Below are 18,637 nucleotides of genomic sequence, written 5' to 3' on the forward strand. Positions count from 1 at the left end.
TTGTTCCTTCCCCTGAGATCCAGGGCGGGAAATTCCTTTGTGCGATTTTTATCTACGGCTCGAGTCCTGTGGACTCCCTGTGCAGGCTCCAGAGTGTCGGTGAAGGCAGGAAGCGAGGGAGGAGTCCTGAAAGGATTGCCAACCCCACAAGTTGAATGTTACAAGGCTGTTTGATTGATTGGCTGGGTTCCTGCATAAAAGTCCAATCCTGGAAGCTGAAGCGGTAGTCGACCACTGGAACCAAAACCAAGAGGAAAATGAAGAATTTGCGGCTGAAAAGATTTCCAGCTACCGGAGAGCCTGCTGTGTAACCAGAGCCTGCTGTACCCCTTCCTTCCAATCGACATGGGGACTCTGAAACGATGACCCAGAGCCTGGTGAGTCGCACTAGACCCAAGACCTGCATTTTGAGCCATCCCACGTCGTGCTGTGACTTTGCGGGGTTGCAACACCCCAATACCCTGGGACCTCAAGCCATTGTGTGGTGCATGGTCTTCCGAATCTTGCTGAAACTTCGTGGGCATCCTGCTGAATCTCCACAGGCACTATTCCAGTCTGAAAGGTCCCCTCACCAGAGTGCTGGACCTTGCAAACAACGAGAATCCGACTTGTGATATTCTGTCTTCTGTGCTCCTGAAAATGGCACCAGAGCCGCATCCAGGCGTGAGGAAACCCTTGTCTAGAGCCTTCCCTGTGATCCTTGCTGCTAAAGTCCTTCCAGTGTCTTGCCTTCTTAATGAAGGAATTCAATGAGCCTGAAATCCTCCTGCTGCAGAATCATCTTCTGTGCTGAGTTACTTTGCTGGCTTTGGTATTTATTTACCCCAAGTCTCTTGTGATTTCTGTGTAGTTTTGTGGTGGTTTCTGTGATTGGGAGTCCTCCTGCCCAGTGCACCCAGGTCCCTGGGTGTTTTCTCTGAAGCCCCTGGACCCTCAACTAACTCTACTAAAGTACTTTCTTGTTCTAACAGTCTTCCTTAGGAGCTCTGACTTTTGCTACTCAACCTATCCTGGCCTGCCGGTTGGACACTAGGCCCTAGTGACCCCCCCCTTCTGCCACTGAGAACACTCGTGCTACAAGAATAAGGGAAATACTTCTAGGCATTGGGTCTTTTGCCTAGAAAAGAGAATGAGTAAAGTTACTTACTTTTTTATTTTATTTGCTTGTATTTATTTGTAATGCGCCATAACCTGCAGGCATCAGGGCGCAATCCACATAGACCACTTACAATAACATAAGACTGTACGAACACCATTTGCAAAAGAAGTTGGTTGGTAACTGGAACTCTGAGAGGGAATAGTTAGAAAAGTTATTACTTAGCATAGAAATGTTTTGCCATTCTGAAAAGTATATGTAACCTCTTTCTTTCCTTAAACTGTTTCGCCATTCTAACAGAGTACTCGCCTGTGATTTGGTTGTGCCTCTTCCCAAAGTTAATGCTGTTGGTTTCACTTTACTATTCCAGGGTACTAAATGGAGGGGAGCTGGGAGCTATTTAACTCCTGCTTCTAGCATAGTAGAGCCTGGCTAACTTTAAAACAACAGCTACCAGGAGCTACTTTTGGCTCCTATGGCAAACTGGTGCCTTCCAAACATGAAAATTATATTAACCTTGAGAATGTTAATAAAGAAGAATTGGAACATATCTAATACACATTTAAACATAATGGTTCATACAAAATGGACAAAAAGTTAAAGGAGCATCTCTGGTAGCTCCTGCCTACATGGTGATGCCCGACACCCAGGTTACAGCTCCAGTGAAAAAATGAAGGAGGGCGAGGCGCGCACTCCGTTTCCTGGTCAATTAAACCGGTTGCAAAAAATGTATATCTGGGTTAAATCCAAAAATGGAAAAGTATTAACTAGGGTTAAATACCATCTGCTGAAAATCCCAAAGATGAACAAGTATTAACAGGGTTAGATCCCATCAGCTGCAGTTCTGTGGTCTGTAGTTGTTCTCCTCCAAGCGCTTTCTTATCTCAATCAGGGAGGCTGTGTTTCTTGAACAGGTGTTACTGATTAAGCTCAAAGGATTCTGGTAGCTGTAGTGAAAGTTTTTTCAGTTCAGGTGACCAGGGACCGACACCCCTCCAAAAGCACAAGTCCTTCCCAAGTTTGGGGGAGGGGAGAGAACCATCTTAATGGTTTTAGCTCCTGCTCATCGAATCTCAATTTCAAACACTGCTATTCCTGTTAGGATAAATGTATGAGTGTCCACAACTGGGTCTTGATTCCTGTTACTTGCTGTTAGCCTGTCAAGAATAAGTCTGCATTAGGTTTTACGTACCTAGAATAACTGAGTCATTCATAAAGTGTAACACTGGATTTTGCTTTTCCTGGTCTGTTTTAGACTGACACAAAAGTAGTCTGACGTTTATACCTTCCTTTAAGTTGCTGATGGCTCCTGTAAAAAGTGTTTAGATTTTACTTACCTTGAGCGTAACTGTGTTATTATTTATTATCCTAAAATATATTGCCATAAAAGTGCCAGGGAGACATCTGTCCTGCTACAGTAATTAAGGAAGGCGCCAAAGACCTGGCACCCTTCATTGCCGCTGTAATCAACTCCTCGTTCAACACCAGCTCGGTCCCTAATAACCTGAAGGAGACCTGGGTCATGCCCATCCTCCAAAAAAACCAAACTTGGAACCTAACATACCGACCAATTATAGGCTGATCACAACTGTCCCCTTCCTCTTAAAATGTCTCGATAGAGTTGCCTATCTAGAAATTCAAAAACATTTGGAAGATAATCTATTAGGTCTATGCCAATCTGGCTTCAGACCGAGACACTGTACTGAAACGGCCCTTTTGGATTTAAAAATTAAAATGGATGAAGCCAAGGATAACGTTAACATGGCCATCCTACTACTACTGGACCTCTCGACTGCGTTTTGATTTGGTCTATCATCGGATCCCTACAGAACATCTGACCACAGCCGCTGCCTTTTCCACAAAATCCTCTAAATGGATCCAATCATTTCCAACTGAACAACGAGGGTCTTCGCACTGATCCAGTTCCCATCTATTGCGGTGTACCACAGGGCTCGTGCGTATCGCCGACCCTTTATAATATTTTCACAAAGCTCCTCTTTGATCGTCTTGACAATATGGGTGTCTCCCACACGAACTACGCAGATGGCACCCAGATTCTCATTACACTGACTGGCTGCTACGAAAATTACTCTAAATTGATCAATGACATTTATCTCGAAATCCAGGCGTGGATGGCGGCTCATAGCTTATGTCTCAATGATAAGACAGAGTTCTTGAGCATTGGTGCCCAAACTCGATTTAACAAACTTGACGCACAGTACACCTCCATCAACATTGACGGGAACACTATCAAAGTTGCAAAGGAGGTCAAAACGCTGGGCGTTTATCTGGACTCCACGCTCTCACTTAAGAAAAAAGTGAACGCCACTGCTTCCACAACAGCCTACACCAATAAACTGATAACGCCTGCAAATCATACCTGTCCACCAATAGCTGCATCACATTAGCTAGAGCATTAGTCCTTTCAAAGTTGGATTACTGCAATACTCTATTCCTAGGTTCATCAGAACGGACCTTAACAGAGTGCAGGTACTACAAAATAATGCACAGAGATCAGCATTAAACATACCCCGGTCGCACCATATATCATTCATTAGACTGGACGCTCACTGGCTCCTGTTGCGCGCCAGGATCTCTCTCCGCACACTAGTCGTTACTCATAAATGTCTGTCTAACTCCGCCCGGATTATATTTGCAATGCCTTTAAAATCCCAAGGTTGAAATTAAAAAGTGTTGGGGGAGCTAGCTTCTCAGTCCTGGCCGCCAAAAGCTGGAATTCTTTCTCTCTCCCCTCATTATCAGTGCTGAACCTTCCTTCTGGGCCTTCGGAGCTAAAGTAAAAAATTGGCTCTTTGACAAAAAACATTAAGACTACAAGGAACTCGCCACATGCCCACGTTGCAACCTTTGCACCTCAGCTCTTACCACTTTGTATATTTATTGTATCTCCTGCTCGTTCGACCAAACTGTAACCATTGTTGACTTCTCTACACCTTTTTATGCATCACTTCAGCTAGTCGACCTCCCTGTAACCGTTCGTCGACAAGTGCGTACTGCTTATGTATCTGTATGTATGCCTTCTGTAATCTTGTATGTTTATGTATGACTTTTGTAACCTTGTCACAAGCTACAGCGCCCAGTTACCTCAGGGTTAGGTGCGCTCTACAAATAATAAACTAAAATATTCTAGTTGGGATTCTCGATAAATGTGCCAAAATTAAACCTGGCCCCATCAGAGGATACAATTTCTTGGAGCGGTGATCGACACCACTTAAAGCAACATATTCCTTCCTCTAAACAAGGTACTGGCAAAACCAGTAATTTCTAGCTTCAAGACTCGACAAACTCTATCGGCTTGGTGGTTTCAAAGATATCTAGGCCTGATGGCGTCTTGCACCCATCAAGTCCCTTTAGCAAGACTATGAATGAGGACCATACTACTACAGTGACATCTCACCAACAGCTGGAAGTCGCCATCAGATCCGCTGAGCATAGCGATTTCCGTCCTGGATCATATTCAGGAGACTATTTGTTGGAACAAGTCAGAAAACCTATTGATTGGGTCTCCTCTCTAACCGCAAATCATGGTGATGACAAATTCCTTATAATACGGTTGTGTGCTCAACTAGTGTTAGGCAGAGTTTGTATGCAGTACCCTTTGGGACCACTACGCACAACTATGACTATAGGTGTAAGCAAACCCAACCTTTGGTAGAAGTCTACTACACAGTTTTTGGTAGCATAGCTGAGCAGCCTGCCTTATCTCAAGAGGGAATGTGAGCTGTAAGGCTGTTACACAGAGGTCTACAGTCGCAAGTATTCAAATAAACTCTTACACTCAAGGTTTCTTGGTTAAACACTTATTAATTTATTCAACAGTCAGTTATAAAACATTCACTAGAAGGAGGCAGTTAAATATCATACGTCAATACTATACTCGTTAAGTTTCTGAGGCATTTAAACTACTTTGAAGGAGGTGCAAAATGGCATTCAGAATACTTTGAAGGTGGAGCCAAAAGAATATGTTCAGGACATAAAAGAATTACAATTTCTTAGACAGTGCATATACTTTAAGTTCACCAGAAGATTCAATTCAATAGGATAGACCAAAGTCAATGGGCTAAAGTCTTGGATAGGTAAAATGGTGCTGGCAAGTAAACAGTTAAGTCTCTGTAGAAGTTCTTAGAAGTAGTTTGTAAGCAGAAGAATTATACGTTGGGTCACAAGCTGATTAGGCCTGCTAGTTGATAAAGTTTCAACCACTTTCAGCGCGAGAGGTAAGTACTCTCTCGTTTCACAGTACCTTTCAAATGAAGAAAAAGATGCAGCTGAAGACTTCTGTTCCTGCAGATCTCGCTGTTCCTGAGCCTCAGTTGTGGGGACAAGAGTGAGGACGTCGGGGAGACTCCTGCACTGCACAGGGACTGGTCGAAAAAGCTGTCACTGGGCAAATCTTCAATTCCGGTAGCTGTAGTAAAGCACACAAACTGGTGTCCCTCCACCTGGTTATTTTGGTTTCCTGCAGCACTCTGAGGAAAATACAACCAGCTCTGAGAATGGTATCCAGGTGGCTTACGGGTCGAGTTGATTGGTCCCACCAACTCAAAGGGAGAAGTTGTACTTGCAGTGCTTCTCTGTCTAGATGAACTTAGCGATTCGGACCTGCAGCACGGCTTCACCGGGCAAACCAACGGTCCAGGAGTTGCAGCAGCCGTCCTCTTCAAGCTCGTCTTCGGTTCTTTCGTTACAGTGGTCGACTCTGCCTTCCAAGCCAAGAGACTCGCCTTTTATCCACTTTCCTCCCATTCATTCCAGCCTAGCTGCCACTCACCCAGGAGGGTGGCAGTCCTTGCTGGACAGTCAGCCAGCCAATCACGCCAGAGTGCATTTGGGTCTCCTACGAGACTAGGCACAGGGAGTTTCGGCCACCCCCTCACTTCCTGCCCACCCCAGACACTCTGGCACCAGAGGTGGTCTTCAGTCCTGAATCCCGCCAAAGGCGATGAAACGAAGGGACCAAACCTGGCTTGGCGCGCAGAGCAAAACTCTAGCAGGACCTTTCCATAAAGAAAAGGCATAAACAGAAGACTGGGCCTGTTTAAACAAAGGGGGCTCAGACGCCATCTTGAAAACATAGCTCCTGCGATTTAACGCTACCGGTGTTCGCGGTCGGGAAAAATCATGTTAGTTCATTGTAAAACCACTGCCACCAGCCATTTCGATAGAAAAGGGTAGCATTTGACTGCTACATGAGTATCTAGTCAGAGGGGGATACTAGGGAACCACTCCAGCACTCTATTGTAAGATAGGGTGGGCTGGGTATAGGAATTTAAAAAGAATAGTAGTCAATTTCACTTTACTTACTGTGGGAAACAGTAGTTTATCCCAGGGTATTTAAACCTTGGGAAGGCCTGAAAAGGTTTCCCTGTGCCACTGCACGGAGGGTGCTGTGTGACATACATGAAAATATAATGCCTATGGAGTTGTCTAAAAATCCATAATTAAAGAACACAAGAGTAAAACCCACATCAAAATACATGAGTGAGTGGGAAAAAAAGGGTTGCACTCTCTCCAGGTAAAACAAAAATAGTCCTCAAAATCCAGCAAAGTTGCTGGGGGTCTCTAAGGTGAAGGGAATTGGCACATTTTTGAGAATTCTCCCTAACCACTAAGAACGCATGGTCTTTGGTCAGACCGAGAGAAAAGACACAAACCTTTTCGAGCTGGGTGGGGGTCATAAAGTCCACTTGAGGTAAGACTTTATAAAACTCTCTCTTGCCATATAGGTCCCCAACTCTTAGTATAAGTTGACGATTAACGTTCTTGAGAAAAAAAGCACCTTACTAGCATGGAATAGTAATGTTGCAGTATTATTGGACGCATAGAAGGGATGCCAACACCCTTATTCACAGAGCGTTTTCCAATGGGGTTTTGCCATCATAAAACACTTCTGTGAATCAGTCTACAAATGTATTGACTGCAATACTGTTCAGATATGATTTTCCAAAATACTATACAATGTTTACATTTTTCATATTGTAATGTGGTATAATTGGCGGAATCTGCCATTTTCCAGAAAATCCATCACAACTGTACATGGTGCTTGTGGATGACAATTAAACTTGATTTTTTAATATTTAGTTTAATAGTTTTTATATAATTTTCTTCAGATTTGCACTTTTCCAGTCAAGCTTTAATACGTTACATATTGAACTAGTTGAACAAAAACTGAACAGATAGACATTTTTTGATGAAAACGCCATGATATAATTACTAAATTAAGCTCATTGTGAACCAACTCTTGTTTCTCCTTTTTGTAGATCGAGAGAAGGAGCACAATTCATCTCGCCCAAGCAGCCCACGTCCTCAAAAAACATCCCCAAATAGCTGCAGTAGTGGTTTTGGGCCGAGTAGCAGAAACCATATCCTGTCCAGTACAGATGGGTTGTGCAAGGCTGCAAGTGAGATGGTGTTTGTGTATGAAAATGCAAAAGATGGAGCTCGGAATATAAGAACCTCCTCGGAGCGAGTGACACTGATAGTGGACAACACCAGATTCGTTGTAGACCCATCTATTTTTACTGCACAGCCAAACACAATGTTGGGCAGGTTTGTCAAATGTTTATTTCTTGATTGTGGGGTGGGAACATCAGTCCGACGGTTTCTTTTTTAAATTAATTGTTGCATCATAAATAGGGCAACACAGTCCCTTCACATGAACATTTACTTTCCTGTGCTTTGACGTTTAATGTACTTTCATACAAATCTGTTTCTTTTCGGTTTCATTACATACGTGTATTTCATACATTGTTCTTTAAAATTATTTGAAATATAGGTCCCTCATACTTGGGGAGTACAGGGGTGTTCAAATTCCATTAAGGACACAGAGGCCAGTATTATGCCTTACACTTCCTGGGTAGATTAGGTATTTGTTTCTCTGGCGTTGACACATGTATATCAAGTTACGTGATCCCTGTTCATTCCCAGAGGTGCTGGCTCTGAGTACTTTGTCCATTTTGCTTCCTTTTTTCTTGGTGCTCCCTTTTCTGGTAGAATAGTTTGACAAGCACCATCAGACCACAACCGGCCAAACCAAGACAAACGTTAGTCCCATCTGAAAGATCAATGAACGGGAATCTGACAAGCAGTGGCTTTGCTTTAGCACCTGAAATAAAACTAGAACACTGTCACCCTAAGAGGTAGGGCCTGGGGTCAAGCTTATAAAATGACAAATGACCATGAGCAATTACTGGCAACAACGACATTATTTAAACATGCTTTGAGTGGGCTAGTTCTCGCCTCCGCATCCTTAATAGAATTGGTACTCCCTGTAATCTAAAATGCTGTGAATCTACCGCAGATTTATCCGGTCGCAGTGGCAAGTGCTTGTTCAAAACTTAGCTACCACTAATGTAGCCCCTTCATCAAAAGGTTTAAAATAACATTCTTTAAACAGACTCTCCAGACTGGTCCGCTGTCTTCATGAACTCTTGAGACAAGCACCTATGACTTTGGAAGCATTGGTGCCCCAAGTGGAGTGTGCGCCCCTAATAAGTGTTGATGCAAGAGTTGCCAATGTCCGAACACACCCATCTAGCTAGGGTGAGTGCAGAAACAATCCCAAAACGTTGACACAAGGAAATGAAGAGCTGTTTGCCGTCATGAGAAAAATGTGGCCCAGTGACCTTCTTGTACTCTGAGACAACACACCACGCATGGAGTTAGATGCAGAATGTCCTTGTCTTGGTCACCTCAATGCTGTATATACTACGTCTTCTGGGGAATAGACTCTGCATCCTGCAGAGGTTGCTGCACCCTGCAGAGGTTGCTGCACCCCACTAACATCTTCTGGAGCATTCGGCCTGCAACAACTACTGACCTGACACCCCTGAGGGAATAGAATAAACTGCCGGACTGTCTTTATCTTTCTCACACTCTGATTCTTCAAGTCTGTCAGAGCATCTGCAATACAAATACACAAATGCACATTAGATTGTTCCATAAAATTGACCAAAGAACCCCCACCCACCTCCTTCTGATACAAAATGGGTAAACACCAGTATTTGGTTGCTTCTGCTAGTTGCTGAGAGGCTGACCACACTGCTGGCATGGGTTGCCTGGAGGATCATCTGAGTGGCTAAATACAGCCCATGTGGCATGGGTGTAGCTAGGTAACATCACTGCAAATGCAAGTGTCCTCATCCAGCTTGCTTTTTTGGTGTCTCTCTCCTTTTGTAGGTATATATCCTTATTGGCTTGTCACTTTTTCTTTTTGACTGAGGGGCGCTGTGCCCCTACGGTTTCTGCTCCACTTTCTGGTACTCCACGTGGTGCACCCATTTGGTATTAAGGCTTTTGCTGAGGCGGCCATTTCAAGTGTTGCCCAATATTGATTTGTCTGCAGCATCTCTGCAGTCTGCCGGCAAGCTTTGGTCCTGACAAGCTTGCACACATCGGAATTAGTCCATCAGACTTGGGGGGAAACTATATTTCCTAGCAACACCGGCGTTGCTTTTCAAGAAACGTTGGGCGCTTCAGCGTCAAGCCGGTCTGCGCTGGTCCACGCCGTCCATCGGCGAGACACTCGGTTCCTCTTGCCATCCAACCTCAGGGTAATTCAAATAAGGTATGGGCTACTCAGAAATACTGCAACTAGTGTCTCGGCCGAAACAACTGCACCACCTGACCACGGTGCAGCATTTACTAGACACCAGGAAGGAGATCCTTGTTTCTCCCGGTTTAGCCATTCCTGACACAGCACCAGAACCACTACTTTCTCTCTCAATTCACGGGGCAGACCGAAATTTGACTTTTCAACACCATAAAAGTGGCATTCAATTAGAAATTGAAACGACCACTATTCTCCCACCAGACTTGAAACTAGACAAGCAGAGAAATGTACCATCAGAAGAACTCCCTTCTGTACAATTCGCAAAGTCCTTCGAGGTCAAAATAGGCCTCTTGAACACTAGCTCCATGAATAATCCCGCTCAAAACATTCATGATTACATCATACAGGACGAATTTGATATATTATGCCTAACTGAAACATGGTTGCAGGAACCCATTGGTCCTACCATTGACATTGCGGTTCCCCAAGAATACAATATTCACTTTAAAAATAGGTAAACAGGAAAAGACGGGGGATTGGACATAATAGCCAAACAAGATCTTAACTTATTCCCCTCACCCATCCCTTGCAATGGATGTGAAACACGTTTGCTTAAAATGACACCAACTAAAAATAGCTGCATCAACTTCATTGTAATCTACAGACCACCTTCACTGACTTCATAATTCAATGACGACTTAATTCAACTACTGAATATCCTAAAAGGGCCCAATACAGGTGCGGTGTTCCTGGGTGACTCTAATGCTCACCTGACTCCCACGGAGGCGCTGGTCTAGTCTGGGTTGCTGTGGCCTCTTTGAGCGTGATGCGCAGAACTCGGAACACCGACTGAACAGGACCCTCAAATCTTGCTTGTCTGGCCCGTAGGAATATCCTTCTGCAGATGAGAAAGGGGATTAACAGTCTGCAGAATAGTGTGCTTGCTCCCCCCTTCCCCCATTCGTTCTTCTCCAACTTCCTCCGAAATCCCCGGTTGAAGCTCACCTTATGGTTTGAAAGGATGAACTCTCCATCCTGCTTCTGGTGCAGGGGCGTGTGTTAGTCCAGTTACTTCACTGGTTTTCAGAATGGCGCTGGCAAAATCCACTTGACTTTTCCGAGCGTAGTAAGTATGAAGATTACAAAAGTTCAAGTGTTGAGCCTCCTTTTCTGTTGCCTTCCTAACCTGTGATCTGTCCTTTATTTCAGGTGCAGAATGAAGGCGATGCGTTGAGGGGTTGAATTGCCGATGGTAAACTCAGGTGAGTTAGCGATGGAGGCGATCCCTCTTAATGCCTTTATATTCCTCCAGTAATGTCTTTTGTCCTTTCCCCATAGGGGCTGGGGTGCAGTACCTGCCAAAGAAGCGGCGCCGACCCGAAATGAGGAATGGTCCACCAACAGAAGACCGGTAAGTGTTATGGCGGAAAATTAGGCTTTCCTCATATGTTCCTTCTGCTCACCTTTTCTCTTCTTCTCTCCCCTAGGTGCAGAGATGTGGCGACCGGTGCAGACAGTCGCGGTGGAGCCAGAAGAACTCCCGAGGACAGGTGAGTGAAGCGCGGCGCTGCAGCGAGCAACGCAGTGCTTTTAAATGAAAGTCTTTTCTCAGGAACAGGAACGCTGGCGTGAAGGTTCCGGATGCAGGTAAGAAGTTTAATAAAATTCTTGGTTTTCACCTTTCTCTTCTCTTCTTTCCTTACAGGTGTCCCAGGATCGAGGCGGGCGTGGCTGGAGACCCGATGCAGGAGCAGACACGGTGATCGTTCAGCTGCTTGGATGCAGAACAACGCGAAGCGTGAGCTACTGTCTGGGCGTGGCTTAAATGGCCCCCAAAGTAGTTCCAGGTAAGTATCCTTCCCTGGCCACGCCCGAGTGGCAAAATAGTCCCAATGAAAAAATAGTCCCTTTCAGGTCTCAGGGAGGCCTGAATCTTGCAGCATGGTCTGCATCAGGTAAGTGCACAAAACGCCTTCCTTTATGAGCCTGCGCCTATGGCGCCAGGACTGATGTCCAACATGAGCCTGGCGCCAACGGCGCCAGGACAGAGTCCAAAGAGCCCCTATAAGGGGCTGCTGGGCTTTTACCCGGGGGCATGATGCCTGCTCCCGGGCGTGCTCGGCCTGGCCTGGCCTGGTGCGGTGCTCCGGGGGTAGGCATCATGACAGTGACCTCAATAGATGGAGAGGGAACACCAAAGACAAGGAAGCCTTATCCCTCAAGAAGGAACTAAAATCTACTCACTTCCTCGTGATAAACAGTGAACCCACCTTAAATAAAGGGAATCCACTTGATTGGATAGTCTCCAACAATCTGGAAATCGCTATGCTTGGAACAAACCCATGCATATGTTCCGACCATCATAAAATCAAACTGGTACTGACACCCAAAGAAAATGTTAGAAAATCGAACAATATACCTAACAAAGTTTGAGGAAGGAACTTAAAAAAAAAAAAAAAAAAAAAAAAAAAAATCACGCCCCTCATCCTGACACAAGGCATAGATAATATCATGAACATCACGACAGATGAGGACTCCTGTGACCAAAATTGTGACTACATTCAATAACCAATTTCAAAAGCTTCTAGATCAACACGCCCCCATCAAATGTAAACCAGACAAACTCAACCAAAATTGGTTTAATGCTGAAACCTGTAAACTTAAAGGAAATTGGAAAGAAAGTGGCAAAAAGGTCCCACAGATGACGACAAAGAGAAATGGAAAAAACTGGATATCTTATATAGGGAAACACTGATGGCAGCAAAGAAAAACTATTATAATGAACAGGCCACCGCAGCCTCTAGGTTAACTGGCAAATTGTTTCAGATTTTGAAATCGGTTGAAAAACCAGTGACCTTGTCTCACCCTTTTCAACCGTCACAGGAAGACAGTGGGAAAGTCCAAACAGCCTTCTATAACAAAAGCTCAAAAGGCTGTGAAACTATAAAAGCCTGTCGGGTGGATAGCCAGTCTTACCAAACCTTGAACACCTCTGAGCCTAACCATCCATAGAGGATGAAATTCCAATTTTGAACACCGTACTCTCCACTATCAGACAACATATTAGCCCCTAATCTAATCCTGGACAACGCAGAGACATTTGACCTTTTTCTTCACAGAATGGTAAATGCCTCGTTAAGAGACCACAAGGTCCCTACTGTAATTAAAACAGTTACTGTTACACCCTTCATTAAAAAAACCAGGCTTAGACCAACGTGACCCCGCAAACCTCTGCCTGATTACGAACTGTAACTTTCTACTAAAAATACTAGATAAAGTTGCCACCAGCCAACTCCAAGAATATGTTGACAAGAATAATCTCCTACATTACTAACAATTGGGCTTTAGAGGAGCACACGGTACGGAGACTGCTCTGCTCAACCGACAGACCAAAAGGCTCAGTATCTTGGACGAGGGAAAGGCAAGCATGCGGATATTTTTGGACCTCTCGGCAGCATTTGATTTGCTCGACCATCGGAAACGCAGGGAGGCCCTAGACAAATCGGGTAACTGCTCCCAGGAAGCTATTGTTTGGGAATCTTCTTTCCTAGAAGATAGGAGCTCCAAGGTCCACTGGGGTGACCACTTTTCCGCGCTCCTGTGGTGTACCGCTGGGGGCCAGCTTATCCCCCCCTGTTCAATCTCTACTTGCGTTGTCTATGTACCCTATTAACCAATTTAGGAGTCTTTTTCACAAATTTTATCGATGACACTCAATTAGTTATTGAACTAAGCAGCTGTCACACCACAGATAACAATAAGCTTGCTTGCATTTACAACTCCATTGAGGCCTGGATGAAGACATACTGTATGTGCCTCAATGGAAGCAAGACCGAGCTCATGATCTTTGGATCACCTCAGGCCAGGGCTAAACTTGCCCCACCCTACTCGATTTTTAAGATCAAAAACTCAAATGTCGGGGTCTTTGATAAGGTTAAGACACTAGGCGTCTATCTACAAGCATCTTTGGGAGTCGATGCTCACCAGAGACTACTCAGACGGATTAGGCCTCTATTGAGTAAACAAAACAGTACCATTCTCGCCAGAGCCACAATCTTACCTAGACTGGACTATGGGAGCTTGCTGATGATGATGGGGAGGAGGCTAACATAAAATGTATCAAACAATGCCAAGTCATCCAGAATAATGCAGTGCGGATAATTACTGGAAAATCGAGAAGGGAACACATCACGGAGGACCGAGTCATTTCACTGGTTAGCCCTGGAAGACTGCATTACCATTGTCCATCATTGCTTATTTGGCTCTGCCCCTGCATATCTAAAAAAGCAAGTCGCCTCGTACGAACCAAGCCGCGTCTTAAGGTCCAAGGCTCAAGGGCAAGTGAAAGTTATTCACTCAAAAAAAGCCATCGGACTTGGACGGGCATAACCCACTAAGCGGCTTCTAAATGGAATTGGCTACCCAAACCATCTTAGGCTAGAGTCCAACTACCTATCTTTTTGGGGAAAAAGTTGAAAACACTGCTGGTTTAAATAAACGACTGGAAAAAGCCAAGACCATTTAAAGTCATTATTCAGGATGTACATATGCCATGTTGTCCCGTCATTTTCTTGTTGTCTTTGTCTAATTGAATGCGCCCCGATGCCTGTGGGCTGCGGCGCTATAGAAATAAATAAAATTAAAAAATCTCCTAGGCTAGTCTACCTGTTGCCATCTTGTTGGGGCAGAGGTGTGTGCTGATCAGTGACTTAACCATAGGTCTATTTAAGACATAACTTCTTAAGACCTCCGCCAGCATGCAGGCCTTGTCCACTTTCAGCAACCACTCATTCTAGATCTGACATCCACAGCGGAGCAAACATTGGTGTCAACTAGCATGGCACATGAACACATTCATTTCTCAAGAGTAAATTCTGCCATTTGGGCTAACCTCCGCCCTGAGGGTTTTCACCAAGTTAATGGCGGTTGTGGCAGCAAGTCTCAGGAGTCGAGGGATTCATATCTACCCCTAACTGGATGGCTGGTTGATCAGAGCAGTTTCCCCGGAACAAGCTCGATCATCTGGACTATGTTTGCCACTTCCTTCACAAGCTGGGCTTCTCCTTCAGCTTCAAGAAGTCCCACACGATATCATCACAGAAACTCCAATTTATTGGAGCAGTCCTGAACACATCCCTGGGAAAAGCCTTGCCACCAGAGGTGAGGGCTCAAGATATTCTACAGATGTTGCAGAGATTTCAAAAGGCCCAGTATCTGCCAGCCTTTGACTTGTTGAGGTTGCTCTCCCTCATGGCATCCTGCATTTTTCTAGTGCCAGAGGCCGCCTGAGAATGAGGTCTCTCCAGTGGGCCCTAGGGACCCAACTTATTACATTTTCTGTATTTGTAAAGTGCCACAGCGATCGAGACCTGTTTCAAGAAGATGTCTTAGTTGTGTGAACAAGAGGCATTGCAAAGGTTACATGGAGCAAGTGCCTTGGAGAATACAGTCATATTCATATGATACATACAAGGGCTGTCTTAGTTGTGTGAACAGTAGGCATTGCTCTGTTACACAAAGGTCATAAGGAATACAGTTACACATATATTATACATATAAGATAGCAGGTGTTAGGAGCCTACACAAACAGTGTTTTGATTGCTTTCCTGAACGCTGTGTGAGACTCTATGCTCCTGAGTGAGGGGGGTGGAGGGGTAGAAGGTTCTAGTTGGTGGCCGCGATGACTGGGAAACTTGAACCTCTTGCCCGTGCCCTGATGCTTTTGGGTATGGCCAACCTGTTAGTGTAGGCTGTTCTTGTGGGTCTGTCTGTGTGTGGTGGGGTGAATCTATTAGCAAGGTAGAGGGGTGCTGCGTCATGGAGACATTTGTGGGTAAGTGCCAGAGTCTTAAAAATGATACGCTCCTTGATGGGGGAGCCAGTGGACAGATTTTCTAGTGACCGAGATGTGGACTCTTCTTGAGATGCCAGTGGCTCCTCTGAGGGCATTGTTTTGTACCGTCTGGAGTTTCCTGATGTTTCTCGCAGAGGTACCTGCCAGCAGTGCGTTACAATAGTCAAGTCGGGACCCAGTTATTGCTCTGGAGATGGTCACACATCTCGGGAAAGATGTCCGATCTCCTACAAATCCCGAACAGTCGCGCTGGACCTTCAGTGGTGGGCCTGTTGGGAGAACATCTTCAAAGGAGAACTGTTTTGGCAACCATGGCCGGAGATAACTGTAGTGACGGGACGCCTCACTTACAGGGTGTGTAGCCAATGTGAACGATTTGACCATCAGTGGTCGTTGGTTTCAATCGGAGTCCAAACTACACATCAACCTATTGGAGCTGAGAGCAATCGAGCTAGCACTGTAAGCTTTCCTACCATCAGTACAGGGAAAAAGAATTATGATAATGACGGACAACACAGTGGCCATGCAATACCTCAACAAAAGAGGAGGCGCAGGGTCACTACCACTGTGCAGATAGGCAATTCAGCTCTCTATCGGCAGTCCACCTAGCCGGAGAGAAGAACATGGTGGCGGACGCTCTGAGCAGGCAGACCACAGTCTCCCACGAGTGGGAGATAGCTTAGGAAGTCCTTCAAGAGATCTTCACCCTTTCGGGAACCCCTCGGGTGTATCTGCTTGCAGTGAGTCTCAACAAGAAATGTGAACAGTACTGCTCCAGGGAATTTCCCCAGAGAGGATCTCTAGGAGATGCATTTGTGGGGGACTGCAAGTTTCCACTTCTTTATGCATTTCCTCCAGTCCTGTCATTCCTCAGATAATAAGGAGGTTGAGAAGATTCCGGAAAAACATGATTGCCCCGAACTGGGCTAGGAGGACATGGTACCCAGATCTTTTAGATCTGTCCTCCGATTCGTCTTCCAGAAAGAGAGGATCTTCTCTCACAAGAGGAGGGTCAGGTTCTCCATCCGGATATCGGAACTCTTAACCTTCACGCATGGTTTCTGAAAGGTTGAGATACAAAGATTGGGACCTCCCGGATGATGTAATGGAGGTGTTGCTTTCGGCTAGAAGACCAGCAACCAAATCACTATACCGCTGCCGTTGGAACAAATTCTGCAGCTGGTGTAGAGATAAGAATATTGACCCTTTTTCATGCAACACACCAATGGTATCTTTCCTATTATACCTCTCGCCGCACTATCAATTTTCAAATGCACGGCTGAGGAACCCTCATATTTAAAGATGCCTTTAGTCATTCAATTTCTGAAAGGGTTGACTATTGTCTACCCACCAACTCCTTTTCAAGTTCCCCTGTGTCACTTAAATCTAGTCCTAAAATGTCTAATGGGCACTCCTTTTGAACCCCTCCATTCCTGCCCATTAAGATTTCTCACTCTCAAAACAGTTTTCCTAGTGGCTATAACTTCTGCCAGGAGAGTGAGCGAACTACAAGCTTTATGTTGCAAACCTCCACATACTATATTCCACAAGGATAAGGTGAAGCCTATTTTCGTCCCAAAGGTTGTCAGAATTTCATATTACGCAAGAAAATAACATTACCTTCATTTTATCCTCCCCTCCCCCCCCATCCTGGGAAAGAGGAGGAAAAACTGCAGACTTGATCCAAAGCGTGCTTTGAGTTTCTACATCAACAGACTTGCCAGACTTAGGCAAGCAGACCAGTTGTGTTTGGGGTATGCAGGGCATAAACTAGGCCTAGACATCACTAAACAAACCATCTCAAGATGGATAATTGTAACTATCCTAGAATGCTATAAATTGGCAGGGAAAGATCCCCCTGAACACCTAAGGGCTCATGCTACCAGGGGTATCAAAGCTCTCCAGAGGGGAGTTCCAATAAAAGACATATGTGCAGCTGCCACATTGTTGTCTGCACATACCTTTACCAAATTCTATAGTCTAGACTCCACCACTAGCCCAGAAACTACATTTGGGAAAGCAGTATTGCACTCTGTGCACTCTTAAACCATAAAAAATTTTACTCCCACCTCCTGTACACATTACTGCTTTGGGAGTCTATCAATGATGAGGAATACGTGGGAGGACACAATCATTTGAAGAATAGGTTACTTACCAACTGTAACGTTCTTTCGACTGGATGTTCCTCCCACATATTCCTTATCGCCCCTCCCATCCTTCCCTTGTAGTAAAACTTCCCTTGTAGTAGCACCCTATGCTCCCTCAAGGGTACTAACCATCTCATACTGGACAAACATTGCATTTCAAAACAGAACTGAGCAAAAGACGCTGCGCGCGACTATTTATACCTATGATGACGTTGACGCCGATACGGAGGCCTGCGAGGGACATCGACTCGAGCAGCGCCCTCTACTGAAAAATGTTTCTGAGGCCAGCAAGCTGGAAATAAATATCAACGATCAATAATACGTGGGAGGAACATCCAGTTGAAAGAATGTTACAGTTGATAACATGTTCATTTGTCTGAGCCTGTGTGCTCTATCGTTTCTTCATCCAACTAACGGGGATCTGTTTTTCGGCATCTTTCATCGCCGCTCAAGGGCGGAATCATCAAGTGTTTCTTCTTCCAAGTTTTACGAGGACCATCGGGCCTACACTGCACGCCGGGTCATGTAGAAGGAGAAAGACGGGGGTTCCCTTTTCAAGCTCTGCAAAAAGCTGCGGTTTGCTGAATGTTTTCATGGAGGACAAGCATTCCCAGTGCCTCTTTATTGTCTACACGCGACGCACAAGGAGGAAGATTGCGAGATCTGCCGTGGTTTTACCAAGCGCACGATGGATTGGCACAGCAGGCTGGTGGCGTGGCTCAAATCCAAGGCCCCCGCCCGTGTGGTTCACAGGGGCATGCCTCCTCTGGATCCAGCCAGAGCGGACTTCTAAGTTCTTTCAGGGCGCTCCATCCCGTGGGGCCTCCAAGACAAGGCCAAGCACTGCGAGTCCAGTTTTGCTGTGGTCGCAGCGCAAGCGGATCCAGCAACGGCCCGGGCGCGTTCATCATCTCCAGCCGCCTCATTCTCCAGCCATCGCTCCAGCTCTTCGCCAAAGAGAAAGTCAA

The 18,637-nt window shown here is 45.3% G+C and overlaps 1 protein-coding gene across 4 annotated transcripts in view; it reads left to right on the forward strand.

Annotated features, from left to right (window-relative positions):
- BTBD10 (BTB domain containing 10) overlaps nt 1–18,637 on the forward strand; it is a 475,094-nt gene that overhangs the window by 152,490 nt on the left and 303,967 nt on the right. For all 4 annotated transcript variants that reach the window (XM_069623613.1, XM_069623611.1, XM_069623612.1 and 1 more), the window contains exon 3: nt 7,378–7,666. In XM_069623613.1, coding sequence (XP_069479714.1) covers nt 7,378–7,666 — 289 coding nt within the window. The remainder of the gene's footprint in view (nt 1–7,377; nt 7,667–18,637) is intronic.

This window comes from Ambystoma mexicanum, chromosome 11 (assembly GCF_040938575.1).
Source record: "Ambystoma mexicanum isolate Mex_15411 chromosome 11, UKY_AmexF1_1, whole genome shotgun sequence".
In the NCBI taxonomy this organism is placed as follows: domain Eukaryota; kingdom Metazoa; phylum Chordata; class Amphibia; order Caudata; family Ambystomatidae; genus Ambystoma; species Ambystoma mexicanum.